This window comes from Aphis gossypii, chromosome 1, assembly GCF_020184175.1.
Source record: "Aphis gossypii isolate Hap1 chromosome 1, ASM2018417v2, whole genome shotgun sequence".
NCBI lineage: Eukaryota > Metazoa > Arthropoda > Insecta > Hemiptera > Aphididae > Aphis > Aphis gossypii.
In genome coordinates, this window is record NC_065530.1 from 66,893,287 (window position 1) to 66,914,047 (window position 20,761).

General features: G+C 26.3%; 2 protein-coding genes across 2 annotated transcripts; one reads left to right on the plus strand and one right to left on the minus strand.

Annotated features, from left to right (window-relative positions):
- The first annotated feature begins 6,822 nt into the window (after positions 1 to 6,822).
- Positions 6,823 to 7,880, plus strand: LOC126549240 (uncharacterized). The gene is made up of 2 exons (XM_050197856.1): positions 6,823 to 7,027; positions 7,084 to 7,880. The coding sequence occupies exons 1-2, from the start codon at positions 6,823 to 6,825 to the stop codon at positions 7,878 to 7,880; spliced, it is 1,002 nt and encodes a 333-aa protein (XP_050053813.1).
- A 1,941-nt stretch (positions 7,881 to 9,821) lies between these two features.
- LOC126553467 (uncharacterized) lies at positions 9,822 to 13,290 on the minus strand. Its single transcript, XM_050208646.1, has 5 exons — positions 13,286 to 13,290; positions 11,393 to 12,227; positions 11,082 to 11,314; positions 10,878 to 11,020; positions 9,822 to 9,856 (listed from the first exon to the last, which is right to left on the minus strand). Exons 1-5 carry the CDS (start codon positions 13,288 to 13,290, stop codon positions 9,822 to 9,824), a joined length of 1,251 nt encoding a protein of 416 aa, XP_050064603.1.
- Between the last annotated feature and the right edge of the window lie 7,471 nt (positions 13,291 to 20,761).

Here is a 20,761-nt window from a genome sequence, read left to right on the forward strand (position 1 = left end):
AAATATTATTGTGAAAAAAACATTGATAATGAAATTAGGTCACACGGCGTAATGAATAGGCTATTTAGGTACACCGCTGTCTTGTTATTTTTTTCAGTAGAGCAATTATTGTATATAAGTACATGAACATTTGAATTTACTGATTGTTATAAATGGCATGCAAACATTGGAGTAACATTGTAAAATATATCAGTCACCAACTGGGAGGTCAGAATTCATGTGTTCTAGTACAAAACGTCATGCCCATAATAAATATTATATATACTATAATGATAAAAGGTATTATTGTATTAATACATTTTTAATTTTGATTAAAAGATGCAAATTCAGAATTCGATGAATAGTATACTTATTTTAATGTGAATGAATAATATAAGTTTTAAGTTGTTTAGAAAAAATCAATAAATAAACCTTTATAGTATAGGTATACAAATAAACTTTTATATTTTTAAATAACGTAGAAAATATATTAGAAAAAAAAAATACATTATATTTTAGCCATCCAAATACCTACTGAAGTCTGTAAGTATAAAAGTTTAAAAAAAAAAAAAATGAGGTAGAAAAAGAGTTTATTTGTGCGAAAGAAGCCATACACAATAAGACCATACCCCACTTCAGTGATTTTCTGGTGATTTTCATACAATATTACACAGCGTCTAACTTGCCTCTGCGAAATAAAAAAATAATGGTTTTTCGTTTTAGTTTTCTTTTTTATGAAGACAGTCTTTATACTAGTTATCATTAAATTCTTAAATTGTTAGACATACGTATATAATATATATACTTATATATACACTTATGTAGCCTTCAGGGTTATAGACAAAATAAATTTTTAATCGTATGCATATTTTATAGATCCATTTGGTTAGGTTAGTAATATATTAATGTATATGCACTTACATTAAATATTTTATCTACTTGTGCATAATATACTTCCATGATATTGGTAAAGTGTCGCATCATGTATAGGTGCGTGGGTGTACTACGCAAACACCTATTATAGTATAATATTAAAAGTGCACTTATTTCGTTCCCAGAATGAGTAGTGAATCACAGGTTATGTATATTATATAGGTATAAATCGGATTTTAACACATACTAAGTGACCCAAAAACAATTTTCAAACAAAAAATAATTATCCAACGAGAAATGATTCTTTTAAATTTTTAAAACTCAATATCACTTGTGCGCAATGTATCATAGCAAAAATATAAATTTTATAGATATTATAATATTTACCAACGTATTGTACGTAGAACGACACAATTTATGTTTTATTGTAGACTTTTTATTATACATACATTTTTAAGTCAATTATATAAGTAAATAAAATATTAAATTTTAATAATTCTCATAACTCATTTAAAAATTAAAAAACCTATCGGAAAGACGCACTATTAAACACAGATAACATTTTTATCTTGAAGTTTGATACTAGGTAAATTCACATTATTATGCATTTGTAAGACGAAACATAAACAATAACATTTATGTACTTGATAGTGTATACATATTATATAATATACTTAAATTGAGTTTATTAGTTATTTAGTTTCATCTCTATACTAGAACAATATTGTTATACCTACGTTAGATAAGGCCATGTAGACTAAAGAGTAAATAATCTTAATTTATCTTGTGCTTATTTTTATTAATGTCAATAATAATAATAATTAGTTGTCAATAATATGATAAACCATAGATTTTAAAACAATAATTATAGCATTAGTTTATAATTTGTATACCTAAAGGCTAAAGTTAATTATAACATGTTATTTGTTATGTAATTTAAACATTAATATTATATATTTTTATACTTTTTGTTTGGTTGAAATTTTTGTTTATTCGTTATTTATTTAGATCTATTCAAATCTAAAATTATTCAACTAAGTTTGTAACATACATGTTTAATACTGATACAATTTGTTTTTATTTAATTTTTTAGTAACATTATAATATCATATACGACAATTTTTAACAACAATTAAATAAATTGTTGGTTGTTCAGTAAAATTTATATTTCGTTTGAAGTGTCAATGACCATAACATATTTGTGAATATTATACGTTTTCATACACTTTTTCGTATTGTTACACCACCCACCATTACCGGATCCTATTATATAACTTATAAGCCGATTAAAAAAGTTTAATTATCCAAGTTTGTATTGTGTACAATACAATAAGCGATTATACATATACAGGGGTGATTCTTTTATCATTGAACACTCATTATCTCGTTATGTGTTGACTTTTTTCAATTTTTTTTTTTCAAAATGTTTAGTTTTATGCTTTTCTAGAATTATATAAAAATTTTATTTTTTTCACGCTTATATTTAATAGTGAAACCACCATCAACTTTTGATTTTCAAATGACAACCTATATAAATAATTACATAAATTAATAAAGCCATTTTTTTTATGAATTTTTACGTTAAAATGTTTAACTTTCATTGATCCGTCGGCGAGTTATAGCTGCTCAAAGTTGGTTGGTTTTAGAAAGTTTTTAGGTGTTATACATCAGTACTAATTAGTCAGAACTGGGATATTTATTTGTGAAGTCCAGTAGCTATTATACTAATGAATTCGATATCATTGATCCATGTTGTAGCGGAGAGTGGTGATAATATTAAATTTGTACCTGTTATTACCTGTTATAGCTTATTATCAATTGTCATATAATTATAATTAATTGGACTAAAATTACTACTATAAATACTATTATTCGCTTATCGCTTTCGATTACCGACACCGATGATGATGCATAATAAGTCATTCTAATAATACCTATTAGTGTTTATGAAAGCCAAAAGTTAAGAATACCCTTGTATTCTGTAACTCCGCCCCACCTATAACATTAAATTATTTAAATTTATGAAGCAAAATAATAATCTTGCGTTCTGTATAATCACAAAACAATAATTCCAATACCATAGACCTTATACTTATTACCTAGTATAAGGTTTATTATTATATAATATGTACATATCCGAGATCGCAACTTAAAGGCAAGCTATAATCCAGATTTCAGTTATATAATGTTTCATGATTACACGATACCTCGTGACAACTTACTGAAAAGTGAAAACTTTATATTTACAGTAAAAGTTTTACTAACGTCTGACCGTAAGCCATATTGTACTATGTAGTATGACTATTGTGGTAATCTTGTGATGCATAGTACATCAGACATCAGCATTATAATAAAATAACATGACATAACAGTCAATATTATATTATATGAATATTATTTATATTATAATAATATGTCATAATGTGTTGTTTATATTATATTTTATTTTGTTTATTAATTTAATTAAACATAGAAGTACCTAGGTATTTAAATTGAGATTACGCGTGTGAATTTGATACTTGGAAAGTCCTATTAAATATTGGTAAGTATTACTTATTTTGTAGTTATATGTATGGTGACCAGATATAAAAATTTAAATCTTAGCTTCTCCTCTGTCGTAATTGCCAATGCATACACCCATTTTGCCCATATAGACCATAGGTCATCTCCTTCTACAAAAATTGTATTTTTTAAAATTATTATTGTTACCTAGGTAGGTACTAAAAAACTAATTATTTAAAATTATTATGTCAACTCATTAGATGTGTGTCTTTATGATATCCAGCAAATAGTCAACTAAATTATTTTTGGTAGTCAATGGCAACCATTTAAATAAAATAAATCATTTATTTAAAATGTTTTTAAAAATGCATGCAAATAGACATACAAACTTAAATCGTTGTCATAGTAAAAAAAGAAATTAAAAATCTATATATATATAAATGGAGACAAAAATGTATAAAAATTCATCAATTGAGAACAGCTGAACCGATTTCGCTAATTATTTTTTAGAAGTATTTGTTATTGTCTGGAGAAGGTTTTTACGAAAGAAAACTTTTAAAAAGTCAACCGAATAAGTAGAAAAAGTGCAAAATCTATTCATTGATGTCTGGGATTTGAACTCGATACCATTGTCTTTATTTACTCTATGGTAGACGTAGACATCTAAACATCAGATCGATGTACAATCAATATAATCTATGGTTTCTATAGTTATTTTAGTTTGGAAATTTGAAATTTGTTGAGTGAATTTTTTTTTAGTTCACAATAATCTATCTATCTTCTATCTTTATATATATGAAAATAGAGACAAAAATGTATAACATTTCATCAATTGAGAACGGCTGGATCGATTTCGCTCATTCTTATTTTGTTTGGGTCGTAATTTCTAGGAGAAGGTTCTTATGTAAGAAAAAGTTAAGAAAATTGCACGGAAAATTAAAAAAAAATACGATGAAAAATAAAAAATACCTATGACTACTATTACTATTATTATTATTATTATTATTATTATTACTATTTTATTTTCGGTAATCATGGTAACAATTTTTTTTGTTATTATTATTTATTTTCCCCATTTTTGTAACATTTTTCACTGATGATTCGCTCCTATTGGTCGCAAGAGAAGGTGCTTATGTAGTACAATTTTAGAAAAATCCACCAAAAAACTTCGGAATCTGGATGTAAAAAAACAACAACAACTATCACTGCAGTCCAGCAAGAAAATAAACTATATTAAGGTCACTATTGATTATGATTGAATATAATAATTATATACCTGTTGTTATATTTTGTTAAAACCATAACAACAAAAATAAGAATTAACAAAATAAGTCAATGTCTACAGTAAATTTCAAATTCACAGCAATAAACTAACATAACAAGTTATACCAAGTTTTATTGTTTTACCAACAGGTAAAATGTATTTTTTTATTTAAAAACCACGAGATGGCACATTATTGTATTTTACCCACCGTAGTAAAATAAAAAAATGATATAACTTTGAAACTTAAGTGTTAGAAATTATAAGCTTACGTACACATCTCGCGGGGTCCGCAATCCACCACGTGTGGATTGCCTACATGATAATATACTGCTCGCATAATCATAAGAGAGTCTCACGGCAACGGCAAGCAGAATGACTATAATATTATGACTTGAGTAACTCACTGTCTAATAAACGTAGAGCCTGAACAATGATAGATCGATGCTTACAATTTACACGGTACATTCGTAAAATCGTACCACAAATTTAGTGCGCAATAAGAAAGCATTTTACAAAATTCGCATATTAAAGTGGTGGTTTTACAAGATTTTTGAGAATCAAAACGGTCAATGAAAATGTCTAAGTTTTGAACACCGTTAAACCGAATATTAAATAACAAATTAATCAAAATTCGAATCATATTATATAGAATTGGCATTTTTAACGGGCAACGAAGTGCACGGAGCCAGCTAGTATCTTATAATTATATGTTTTAAATTTGTCTTACCAAAGTTGTAATTTTGCGCTTTAATATTTCATTTTCAGAGAGTGTATGTTCAATTTTATTTTTTAATAGCACATTGCTCTTTGTCAATTCTTCCTGTTTTAAATATAATTATTTATGAATACTATTAAGTTAAATATTAATTAATTAATCTGGTCGATATGCATATTCTAGATAGACACCAGAGATCAGCGCAAGCCGTTTTTATTTCGACCCAAAGCTTAATAACTGTTGCCGCCCAGACCTGGTCCGTAACTTATTTACTTAAGTCCAACCCTTCCAGGCCTGTTAGTAATTGTTTATAACCAACCCACAATATTTATATTATTGTGGTCCAGCCCAAATTTTAGTGCGGACCAGGTTGGGCTTGCCTGGCCTGTGCTGATCTCTCACCCTAAATGTACTTAGTTAAGTTTTATCCTGTTTTGTGTAAATTAAATTTTATTTTTTTTATTGATGATTTAATTTATTCATTTTATTACTGTTTTTATTATGACCTCTCCAATTTCTTCTTTTAATTTATCATTAGCATCATTAATATCACTCAGATCTTGGTTTAAAAGAGAATTCTGTGTACCTAAGCTATGGATTTTCTGCAATTAAAATAATTCAAAATTAACTATCAAAATGTCATTAAATACAAATAATTATTGTTGTTCATAATGTAATAACTAAATTTACTTACTTGCATATTGGATTCATATAAATCCAAAAGAACTTTGTACCCTTCTTTATAAAAATCAATTTCTGATGCTTGTGATATTAAATCAGAATTTAGGCTTAAAGCTAAGTACTTTTCGTAAGTTTCTGGAAATTTACTCATTTTGTAATTTGCGTTTAATAATTAAATTTACAAGAACAAAAAATTTGATTTGTATAATGAAAAATGTGCTAAACAATAACATTAGGTAACATTTTTTTTTTATCATTTAATCAATTTTTTTTTATAGTTTTAATAAAAATTAATTTATACTATACTTATACATATTATGATGTTAATATTTTTGTACAAATTATAATAATTAAATTGAATGTACCTGTATGTATAATTTCAATTTATTCAATAAATTATTGTGAAATAAATTTTTTTTTTTCTATAATTATTTTAAAGGAAATTCCAAATATTATCAAATTATGATATTAATGTATACCTATCATACACTTTAAAAGATTTTACTAAGTAAAATCACTTTATTAAGTACAATCACGTTTAAGTATTAATTACTTAATTTTCTGTATTAAAAAATTGTTAGTACTTCACTAACTTTTTCATTTTTAAAATGAAATACACAAAGGAAGAAAAATTGAATATGATAGCTTGCTACAATGAATCAAGAAAAAATAGTAGAGTTGCATTAAGGTTTATATAAATTATTATTTTTATTCTTTTCATACGTGTATTAAACATTATAAATAAATTAAGTAGAGCAGTATACATCTTTGAAAAAAATTGTTTTATACATAAAATGTTATAATAAATATGTATAGGTTATATAAAAGTCGGTATCCTGATCACTCTAGTCCAGCACATTCATTGTTTCCTCATTTGTATAAAAATCTGCATAATTTTGGAAGCTTCACAAAACCAAAACATAAAACTTGTACAGTATACAATGATGAAAATGCGTTTGCAGTTTTGACCAAATTCATTGAAAATCCACAAATATCTTTAAGAACTGTAGCAGGTATTTCTATTAAGTAAAATAATAAATAAAAATTAATTTTACATTTTAAATTTTAGATGAGTTGAATATATCATATTCTACTGTTCAAAGAATTGCAAAAAAATATAAATACCATGCATATTTGTATTTCCCTGTTCAAAATCTTCAATCGAGTGACTATGAAAGACGTCTTTATTATGTTGCTCACATTATAGTGAAATTAGAGGAAGATCCAAGTTATTTAAAAAAGATAATTTGGACAGACGAAGCTAAGTTTCACAATAATGGAACAGTAAACCACCATAATAACCATTACTGGAGTGATTCAAATCCTCACCAAATAAAACAGTGTAACAAGCAAGTCCGTTGGGGAGTAAATGTGTGGTGTGGAATAATTGATAAGTTTTTAGTTGGTCCATATTTTTTTGAAGGAAATCTCAATGGAAATAAATATCTAAATTTTTTAAAAAATGATTTGCCAATTTTGATGGAGAACATTCCTCTTCAACAGCGAAATGATTTAATTTGGCAACAAGATGGTGCACCAGCACATAACACTTTGGTCGTGCGTAAATATTTAAATCAAGTGTATGGAGACAACTGGTTTGGAACTCATAGCCCCGATGTTCAATGGCCACCACGTTCTCCAGATTTAAGTGTGCTTGATTTTTTCTTTTGGGGCTTTCTTAAAAATGAAGTTTACCAAGAAGAATCAAACAATGTAGAAGAGCTCAAATCTAAAATAAAAGAATGTTGTAAAAATATTAATTATTCGGTCATACAAAAAGCTACTTCAACCGAATTAATGAAGCGTTTGTCTTTTTGTTTAGCCGAAAATGGTAAACAGTTTGAACATTTATTGAAATATAAATAAAACAACTACCTATTAATATACTCATATAGTCATATTAGTAATTATACAATTGTAATTTACTTCTAATATGTATACATACCTATTATAATTATCTTGTAATTAGATCTCTTTCAATTCATATTTTACGTCGTTATGGAAACAATAATATCTTTTATTATTTTATAGTTTATAGTTTTTAAACAGTATTAAATATTTTAAGCTAGAAAGTCTAGACCTAGGTAATAAGTAATAACCTTATCTAGGCTCTCTAGTATAAGCTAATATCAGTAAATCACTAAAAAAAATACAAAATGATACTTAAAACTAGGTAAGCCTAGACCACGGTTGTAGATAGAACTACTGGTGATTACCATGAATTAAGATATTGTTAATTATTAGTATTTTTTTATTTTTTTTATAGCAGTAAGTTGTTATAATTTAAATAAAAAGGATAGATAAGATAAAGATATACAGATTATAATAAAAAATAATTTGTTCTATTAATAGAATACCGCTGTCTAAATCTATTGAGTAGTTGTCATTATGTTAGTTTTAGAAGTTGATATTATTCCAAAAACTGTGACACTGTCTCTACTCACTATCTCAACCGTCTTTGATATTTATTATCACTTTATATGCGTGGTCACTGTCACAGAATTTATAAATGAATTAATATTATGTCACGACTGTTTTACCTATACCACGGTCTTTACCACGATTAAAGATATCTTTAACCATGGTCTTTACAATTAATGAAAAGTACTACCACAGAATAGAACAATTTATACTACTACTATTCAATTTCTTATCAAAACTATAATTCCTGACCATCGAGATAGATAAGCATTTTTATCTATCTTTTAAGGGGTATTGATATCAATACACCTTGTGCTATCTTTATGTACTTGGCTTGGTTATTATCTAAATTAGATATGATAATTATAGGTATGTAATTAATTTATTACAAATTGGACAATGGACATAGTTACTATACAGGTACAAAGTTCATCACTGCGTCGAACAATAGTCGATAATGAGTTTATTTACACGTGAAAATATGTACCTAGGTATAATATTACTATTATTTATTAATTATTACCTATGTAACTGCATATCTTCAGAAACAAGAAGTATAATAAAAACTGAAAAACACTTAACTTTGAGCAGCTATAACTCATTAACGGTTTAAAGGAAATTAATAATTATAACGTTAAAATTCATAAAAAAATAGCCCCATTATTGCATGATATTTAAAATATAGGTTGCCATTTTAAAATCAAAAGTTGATGGGGGTTTCACTATTAAATATAAGCGTGAAAAAAATAAAATTTTTATGTAATTCTAGAAAAGCATAAAACTAAACATTTAAAAAAAAAAAAAATTGAAAAAAGTCAACACATAATGAAATAATGAGTGTTCAATGATAAAAGAATCACCCTGTATATTATATATGTTATGTATAATATACGTGTGTATTTAATATTAGTTATATAAAATAAATTAATCTTTTTAGTGAATACTAAATTAAGTGAGCATTTAGTATTACCCAATGTATAATTTGTGATTTTAACTTTGTTCGTTCATTTAATTTAAATTGGATTGATTTATTATTATTTAGACATACGTATTATTATAGAGTTGTTAACATAAAATTATTATCTTAAAATAAAATTAATGTTATAAATTAATTCATAACGTTAATAACTATTATGCGCAATATTTTTAATTTTATAAATCACAATATTACAATATACGATGTAAAATTCTAACTATGTACTCTACTGTCTACAGTTATATAACATAGATTATATATTCTATTATATATTATATATTATTATGTAGGTTGTTAACAGCTTGAACACCGAGCTCTGTTATTACAATTGAATATTATACAGAAATAATTGAAATGATATAAAATTATTACATAATATTACAGTTGGTACGTTATTGGGTGTTACATTGTTATGGTAATTTTGGATTACTAACTATATGATCATCTAAAAATCCAATTAAAATAATCGGATAATGTTTTTTTATATATTTATATATTATTACTCATCAGCAATCAGCATAAGTTATTTAACAAAAAACTGTGTACAGTTATTATTTCAAAATTGCAAATACTACGTCTGTTAAATGTTGAGTTTGTTAGCAATATCACTAAATGTAAACTAAAATATCATAATATTCAATGAGGTTAAAATGTCACGAGTACTTATAAATATTGTCTTTTTTACTATACATTTTGATTACGTGACAACTTTACTTTAATGCGTCTGTTCAACAAATTTAGCTTTACGCAATACACATTCCACGTGATATTATAATTTTAATGATAAATATGTAATAAATAAGCAATAAAATATTTTAAAGACTCGTTTAATTTGTGAATTATTTTACTTGGCAATAATGTAAATATTATATAATTTATGTATAGTGTATATAATAATAATTTTTATAAGTGTATTTATTCAACTAACGTATTTAAAAGTAGTTAAAATTAGGTACACTTAAGTATTAATTCATATTCAGTATTGTTGATAATTCATAATTAGTACTAAATAGTTCGATGGTTAATTACTCGAAGTAAGTTTTTGTAATTATTACTTTGAAAATGGCAAGGGGTTGTTTGATCGAAAATTATGTGTACGAATAAATATGTACGAACGAAAAGTGTTCGAATTTTATATGTTAGAAAATTTAAATGTTCGAATATTATGTGTGAATGAGTGTGTCTGAATTAAAAGTGTTCGAATTTTATTTGTTAGAAAGTTTAAATGTTCGAATATTATTTTTATTGTGGAATCAACAAAATGTAATTTTTCGGTATAAAAATTATTTAATATTATTTATTATTATTAAGCTTAACTATACAATTAAATATGATATTATATTATCTAAAAAAAAAAAAAATGTTTTAAAAAGATAAATTATAAGCAATTCCCCTTAAAAATTCTAAAATATTAAAATCAGCATTGTCAGCATTGTTTTTATAGCTTAGAACAAGAGATTTAATACGTTCTTCTCGTTGTTGTTTGGACTCTTTGAACTTTTTTGGAAATCTGTTTTGAATTAACTGTTCGATCGAACTTTCTGTCTCGTTCTGAATGTGCTGAAATTGGGTAATCAGTTTATATACACCTGGCTTCCTGGATGTTAACCTATAAATAAATATAACATTGAGAAAAATATTTGGAATACCAAACAATTATAGTATTTTACTTATTCAGGCGACTGTGCCATGATTCAACAATGTTAGTTGTTCGTGGCAATTCAACCTCCACACGTGCAGCAACTGACCATAACTCTAAAGAAAACATCGGAGGTTTTCGGGTTCGTCCACGCAATCTCATGAATGGTTTTCCAATGTAAGTTGATTCAAAGTATTCCAACAGTTTTTGTTCACGATCGTCATTTGAAAATAATGGTTTAATTTTTTCCCAACCTTCGATGACCTTGGATGGTTAAAAATAAAATAATTACTTAGTATCCGATATAATAAAAGTATAAAAACATAAATTATAAGTTAATACCTTTGTTATAGGGAGAAATGCCAATGCTGGAAGATGGCGACAAAGTAGATTGAAATTGAAATCTTCGATGTATTTCGTTGCCAAACCTTCTTTTTGAATATGTCGGTATATATTTTGTGAGAAATGAAAAAAACAAGCCGAGTGAAAAGCGGATGGAAATACATCGTTTATCGCGTTAATGGCTGCTTTTTCAAAGTCTGTTATAATTTCTAAATTAGAATTTCTTGTTAAATTTATATCATTTTCTAAAGCAAAATTATTTAATTCTAAAAACATTGTTCTGTACGCATTTTCTGTTTGCTTGACCATTAAACTAAAAACTAACGGTACACAAATAGTCCCATTTCCTTTTTTAATATTTCCATGTATCGTGTAAATTTGTTTAAAAAGTCCAGGGCAAGACTTGAAAGTTCCATCAGCCAACCAAAATTGAGACTCACTTAAATATCGTAAGTTTTCGATGGTAGATAATATAATAATTTTATCTGTGTCACTACCAATATCTTTAATATAAAATTCTTGTCCAGATAATGTTTTTTTCAACTCTGGTGGTAAGTTTAAATCTCTCAAAGAGCACGGTTCTGTTAATTCTCCTTTTCTTTGTCTCTTAATTAGTAGTTTTGACATATTTTTAGTTATTTGAGATGAAATAATTAAAGGCGTACCGGATATTTGTTCTTGATAAATTTTATGTGGATCTTTGTAATCTTTTGCAGCTTTTTTGATATTTTCTTTAATTTTTTTACATTCAGTTTTGATTGGATCAGGACCGTGAGAGTGCTCTTTTAATACACAAGAGTTATCTTTTATGTGTTCATTGTTTACAATAATAGTTCTAAAAGTCACGCCACATTTTTTGGAACATATCCAATAATATACTTCCGTGTTATCTCGTTTTCGCGTATTTTATTTATTTAACATAAACTCATAATTATTGACATTTAGCATAACTTTATTGTGTATTGTCGTAACACATTTAATAACACAAGACATTTCGACAGTCGACTAACAAACACTATAGGTAGGTACACTTAGTTACACAGTTTCTGGCACACTGATTAACGGATGCCAAATTTTTGGTCTCGGTATAAAAGGCACCGCATAATATAGGTAGGTATAATGTTCACTGCACACAATGTTCCGATAAGAATAAAATGTAATCTCGATTATCCGATATCGTTGTAGTCATTGCAGAGTGATGACTACACACTTCTATACATATATACATTTAATATGGCTGGTTATCGCGCGATCATAAAAGTATAATATCTATTATCTGGCTTTTAACGAATTATTGGGTGAATTATATTTGTGACTATGAACGATATTCGTATAATACTCGTTATTATGTTCAAATAGAAAAATATAACATTCGTACATAATACTATTCGAACACAAGTCCATTCGAACAGATTTGTTCGAACACTCAATTCGAACACATACATTCGTACATAATACTATTCGAACACATTTCCATTCGAACAGATTTGTTCGAACACTCTTCATTCGAAAACAATTCATTCGAACACTCGACTAGTTCCTTTTACTTATAAAATTTACACTTTTCTTTAATTTGTTAATTATATATAAATATATAAATATTATCACATACCTACATAATATAATTTATACATAAATGTATTCATTTTATATATTATGAGTACTTATATATTTTTTTTAACTACTACCATTACTAATACAGTAAATTTCTTTACAATTAAAAAAGTAAATGCACCTTATGATTTTCCACTGTAACTAAGGAACAGCTAGTGTCAAGTTTAAATCGGCGATGGTGCTAACCACACTGCATGTTATATGTTTTAAAAAATTTATAAAATTTTAAAATCTAAAAAGTTGCGTTTTAATTTAATAAAATTATAGGGTTAAATTTACGCCATAATTGTAATGAAGACGTATCAAAATGGTTTTCAATCAATGTTATAGAACTATTGCTACCAAAAAAAAAAAAAAAAAACTACAAACAATGAATTCAATCATCTGTCTCGTTATGAAATTATTATAATATGTACCTACACGACGTATACATGAATATATTTTTTATATAACCACGGTAGCTACCGTTGTGACTAAATTTATCGGACAGTGTAAAGTACATAAATCGCACGCGTAAGTATATGCATAAATTATATTTTAATAATAATATAGTGTTGATACACGGTAGAAAGTAGGTATACAGTCATACAGAGTATAATAATTGTCACGCATATTTACGACAGACAGTTTATGACACATTGTCTCCTCGTTATAATATTATAATAATAGGTACCAGTAATATAATACGAAAACTTGCGACGAGTTGTACAATGTACGCGTAGGTATACTCACATTATATTATTATGTTTATGTGTAATACATAACACACAAGGGGATATAGCAAACAAAAATAATGATAATAATATCAAGTTATACTTACGATGTTATGCGGTTCGAATTCGATAGTTATTTTGGTTGTCTGACGATGAGACAACAGGAGTACACATTTTACTTAAACGTTCAAGAAATACGTTTTCTAATCTAATAACGCACGACCTACGGACGCATAGGTACGTGTACACGATCATAATTTACATTATATAATGATATTTTACGTCACTATAATACTGTGTCGGTAATATTAGAGCTATACAGTTTATTATGATAACATCTTTTCTTTACTCATTTAAACGAAAAAGCAATGGTTTTTTTTTATTTATCACCGATACGTCTGTAGGCTGCAGTTCCGCGAGTTGTCCAGAATCGTTGAACTATGTGATATTCGTTGGTTGTTCCGAGCTTTTATCTTATATTTCGACATTAGAAAAGTCGTGCGAATATTATAATCACGATCGGTCACTACGGAAAATATTATATAATAATATCTACTTACATAAAACTACTCTACGGTGCCATACATAATATATAACGTAATTTACAGGTATTGTCTACGAATTATGAATATTACACGGAAAATGTTTTTGCTCACACCTCGTCACCCCGACACCCAACATCTACAATATTCATAGACATAATATATTATTATCTACGTTTATCGTTTTATTAATTTTTCTAAATTACAGTATTATAATCTTGTGTGGTTGGATCATGCGCATATACATGGACGAAAGAAAAAAAGTACGAAAAAAGTAAGAAAAACAAAACATGAATATCGACCAGATTAAACAACTGCAGAATTATACATATTATATTACACACGTCAATTTTATATGGACAATAGTATGATTTATTGCAAAAATGTTGTGTTTTTTTTTTTTTTATTATTTAATAGTACTCGGTTCGTATATAGAACTCCTATAGACGTGCTATTGGTCTACTCGATTCATATACACACGTGTATAATGTGTTATCACTAAATGTAAAAATATGTAGATCTGCGTACTTATTATAAATACTGCTTTGCTCCGATTGATAAAAAATAAACACAGAGTTAAAATAGATGAATTGGAATTCAAGCAATAAATTCGTTTCATGATGTAAGTGCACACTGCTGAGAAAAGATTTTGTAAAATTAACATTTTAAAGAAGGGGTCACACATTTTTTTTAAAAAACGATAATTTTTTTGTTTTTAAAAGTTGTCATTAATTACAGAAAATAACGTTTTTATTATAGTTAAACTTAAGACGTGTATTTTACATTTTTTGTTCAAATCCACTACCATTTAACGGGGTATTACTCATATTTAAACACAGTATTTCGCATTTTGTTTTATTCGATAACATTTCGAATGTTGAGATATTTTAAAATGTTATTTTGCGAATGTCTTGGTTAGTGATCTTTATCGTAAACTCATTGCATCGCAGACAGGTAAATGTTTGACTTTCTATTATCACTTATTTAGTCGTAAATAAATATATTTTATTTATTACTAAGTAGCATTTTGTTATTAAAATATAAACTATAAGATACCTACTCTTTTTCATAAAGTTTTAAACAGCTATTCATCGAATACTAAATAACGAAAAAAGTTTAAATTATACTATAAGAGATGTGTAATTTTTAATGGGAGATAAAGTGCACGTATAGACATCTAATATAATATAATATGTACGAGTACAAATATAATATAATTTATATTATATTTGTATTACGGGATAGTTTAAGTTTGAATTTAATTTTAAGTGAAACTTTGTGAACTAAACTCTTAAAGCTTGAGTCTGAGGTGGGCGAATAGCGTATAATATAATATTCTCGCGCTAGTCTGGTTTTGACGGCACCTGCAACATCAGTAACATCATTGTCGACGGTAATATACGTAAAGTATCTATAGAACATTAAACCACACGTCTATTATTAATTTATATAATGCCCCGTCATATTAATCTGCCATGTCATTCGTACATTTAAGGAGAGACGTAGTTTCGGTCGTTTTCTAGTTTCGACCGACCTCGGAGGTCGGGGGCCTTGTAAGTGTCAGACTTTGTCGAGGTTGAAACACTATTATGTGCGTGTTATCGGTACAAGACATGCCTAACCAACTTCTATATTAGGTATACGATAAAAATTAAAACAAACTATAATAGACACAAATGTGTTAAGATATTATATCGTAAACGGTCGATAAGTGCTGCATACCTATATTTAATTATTAATATTTAAACAATGATTATATACGAGTTTATTTAAACGATTCACTTAGATTCAACTTCTTATAGAAGATAATATTTTATTTTTAGTTTTTAGGCTTAGAACGAAATAATATTAAATTAAATAATAATATTTCAAATCTAGTTAGTCGTTCATATACACGTTATGCTCTACGTGTTTATCTTCCCTTATAGTTAACGAACATCTATTTGGAACTCATTTCCTTTCATACGTCATATTATTGTCCATCGTAATTGATTGTGTTAACTTTTAGTTTCTATTTGGTTGATAACTATATCTTTAACATATCCTCAAAAGAAGTAATCACCTGCCGTAAGATCGGATAACATATAGGAAACAAGGTGTAAATAATTGGACGATCGTTTTGAATAATTCTACGTATATAGAAGTGTAAAATTTAAAAATCTTCAAATACAAATAGCACACTTTGACTCTTCTTGTTGTCCACTGGTGACACATATAATATTATACTAAAAGGACGTCTGCAGGATAAGAGCTATTATGCATTTAAAGATAAATAAAAATAATTACATTTGCCAACAATCGCCACGCTTTAAATTTTGGACCGAACTATCTCATTTAATGTAGCTTCTTCCTTTTGCTTGATCGTATTGTATAGTAAATAATATAATAGCTATTATACCATATATGCATAATTTACAAGTAATATAGGCTAAATAATAATACGAAATAAATGCGCACAAATATCGCAAAGGACGTGTACAGAAAAATGAGGGAAACAATAATAAATAATGATATGGCAGGTACGTAAGCCGCAGCCGTAAAACTAGACAGTTAAATGCAGATATACTAATAATATAAAGCTATGTATATGGCGTGCACCTGGTTTAAAGTTCGAATTATTATTTATTTTTTTTTTAAAAAAATTATTCCGACACCTACGCGCAAAACTTCTGTTTAGAAATCGACTGTTAACTATGGCGATCGGGTGACGTGGGTTATCGTATAATCAGCGTAAACGGACAGTGATGGTTATTAGAGAGAGATGCGAGTGTATGTGCGTGAAATATAAATTGAATAATACATATTTTATAACACGCTTGGCTATTATATTATATGAATATAAACAAGTTTTATTTGTGTACGTATTTTGTACGTGTGACGTTAAATAGGTGCGTGATATATGTTTTGACATTACATTCAGTCCTTGTTGAATTAATAATAGTAGTATTAACTATTGAGATGTGGAATTTACAAGTAAAATTCTTTTGGTAAATTTACCGATAAAATGTATGTAAATATATGTAAAAATGTATACATCGAAAATTGGTACAAAAATTGATTGTATAATTTTTTTTTCAAACTTTTAAATATAGTAACATACGATTTATGTTAAATTGTTTATTTGAACAGTTTTATTAAACGAATATACAAATAAATATAATCTTCCAATTTTTACAAATTGTCTCTAAAAATGTTTGTAGGAAACGTCGTGTATAAATATACAGTAAGTCGATGTATAGTAATATCAACTACATGATACATTAGTAGGTTAATAAATAAAAGCTATTATGCTGGTAGATATATCTAAAATGATCGATCACTTATAAGAAATATAAAAAAAAAATACTTGGTTAAATCTACGTTTACTCGTAAAATTAACATTGTTGATTTTTTCTTATCCATTATTTTTATTGTCAAATACCACTACCGAATACAGCCAACGATCAAAATATATACCATTGGCTTATATTTGTATAAAAATATAATAATCATACGCTAGACTGAGCCAGGCGATTAGTAACAAATTATGTAGATAAGATAACAATAAGAAAATTCAATATAATATAGCTGTTTTATCAAACTCAATTAGATGTATTATGAGATGAAATTTATCCATATACATAACTGTAAATCTGAGAATGAACTGCATAGTTCCTTAATGGTATGTAGTATTTTGTATTTAATGATTTTAATATTTATAGAGTACAATAAGTAAGTTTGATTAAGTACATGTTTAAAATTACGGGAACAATTATTTATTGAAGTAGGAAGGCACTCAGTAGTACCCATCCAACAGAATTAGTAAATATTTAGGGAAAGTCTGTTCAAAAGGTTATAAGAGATTGTGGAAAAGGATAGTTGAATAGTATGTAGGTTTTGATGGTGAGGTAACTTAAAACTAAATCCAAGTTAGTATGATTTAGTCAAAGGAGTGAGCGTTGGAATGTTTAAAGCATTGTGGAAATTATTATTTTTAATGAATAAATAAGGAGCAGAAAAAATTTGAAAATGCAAATTGATTGAAAGGTCTCATTAGTCCCTAAGTTGGAAAATTTGGCAAAGTCCCATATTTGGACACCATTATAGGATCATGTTGATTTAACAATAAATTATAAAAAAATAATTAATCATCTATTTTTATTTATTTACTAAATTAATAGTTTATTGCTAAAGGATATATTTGATTGGGAAGTGGGCGGAGCTGATAGAGTCAGGAGTCAATTGATTTGATTTGATTTTTATGATTTTATGTCCAAATTGAGCGTCTACCAAATAATTCTACATTAATTATGAGGTAATATGATATTTTTTATAAATCTAAATTTAGTAACTATTCATATTGTTGGTTATTTAATTTGCGTCGGACGTCGGTGTCTATTTATTATTTATTTATATAGGGAAAATAATAATTAATAACCTATCGGTTCAGACAATTTATTTTAATGTTTACACATACATACATCCTACATAACGGTATACATCTGAATAAATTATATTTAGCTTAACATTCAACTTAAAGTGAGTATTGAAGTAATGAAGTCTAATAAAAAAAGTTATAGCTGAACAACAGATAATACTATATAGGTAGTTTATATTAAATGCGTTGGTAATTGGTAGTTATTTTACTTAAGTGAAAATAATATTAATATATTGTTGTTTATGAATATAGTTACCTAGTAGTTATAGTATAATAACCATTAATATATAAAGTGATAACTGAAGATAACCTTTTTATATAATTTTTATAAAGATTTTAATAAAGGAATCTACTATAATTATATACAATTGAAATAACTGTATATCTGTATATAGGTAGTCGGTACGACCAAACAATTATTAATCATATATTTTCAATATTCTAAAATCAATAAATAATAATATATTCTCGTATTTTAATCGTCTATCATGTCGTACGACTAAAAATGATAGAAATTGGCCCAAATTATAAATGTGCAATAAAATAGTCTTTGATTTGAAAATGTTGTAAATAAATTATTTTGTTAATTATGTTTATTATAAAGTAAAATATGTTCGTAGTAGGTATGTAATTATTTAAAACTGTTAGGTTAATAATTAGGTGACTGATTATAAGTAACAACACACAAATCTATACCTATATAATATTATATATACTATATATCTCTAAACATAAATTAAATCATTAATATATATATTATATATATACATAAATATATTTTATTATATTATATAATATATATAATAAATAACGGTATATATAAATAAAAGAGAAAAACATACATATTATTAATTATAATACTAACATCTTGGTACTAATATTGTTAAAAGTAGGTAGATAGTCATAATTCACTTATATTTACATTTAAAATATTATGTGTAACAATTAATTTTTGGAATTACTACAATTCTAATTTGATTAAATATATATGTAAATAAAATATACCTAAATATAATAACAAAATAAACTAAATATAAATATATAACATTAAAATATTCAATGTTAGTTAACTTATGAGGTGTGGTTAAACGGTTTAACATGCTTTAACTCTGAACGTAATAACTTGAATTTTTATTAAGTAATTTATAATCATTGAATATTAAAAGATGAAAATAGTGGTTTTGTTGTATGCGAAAAGTGTATTAAATATACTATATTAGATGTAAGAATAATAATATTAATTTTGTAATAATTTATTGTTCTTATAATACCTATGTATATTATAAATACATATATTTTATTTGTATAGCCATAAATTATATATTAAAATTTATAAAATTAAACAAATATTATCTAAAAATATTTTAGAATTAATTTTATCTAGTCGTTTAATCTAAATTATTTATATATTCACTATTTAAATATTATGTAAGTTATGGTTCTAAAGTAAAAACTATTTTATTTTATATGTAAGTACCTATGTATTACATGCATAATAATCTTATATATAAAAATGAATCGCAAAATGTGTTGGTATTTGCATAACTAAACAACCCCTGGACCGATTTGGCTGATTTTTTTCTTCAACTGTTCGGAATTGCCAGGAGAAGGTTCTTACGGACGAAAAATTTGAAAAAGTTATCAGGTTTGAGAAATATGACGAGATGATGATGAAATTACAGAGGCGCCATCTGTCCAGCAAATAGTAAATTAAATTATTTTTGGTAGTCAATGGCAACCATTTAAATAAAATAAATAATTTATTTAAAATGTTATAGCAAGGTTTTGATTTAAACCCGATACCGTCAAAATATAAAAAATAAATTAAAACTATAATATTTTTGTGTTGCCATGGAAATATTATAGACAATATTTATTCAATTTAATTGTTTGAATAAAATATAATAAAAAATTCCTGGGAAGACCTTAAAAACATAATAATTTATATTTGATATGCCTCCTATACGACGGAGCAATCTAGGTAGAATAACCCGAAATGCTACCAACCAAGCTAATTACCGATCTAACCAAAGTCCTCAAGAACGTGACGACCGAAATGAACGTGATTACGTGAAAGAATTCG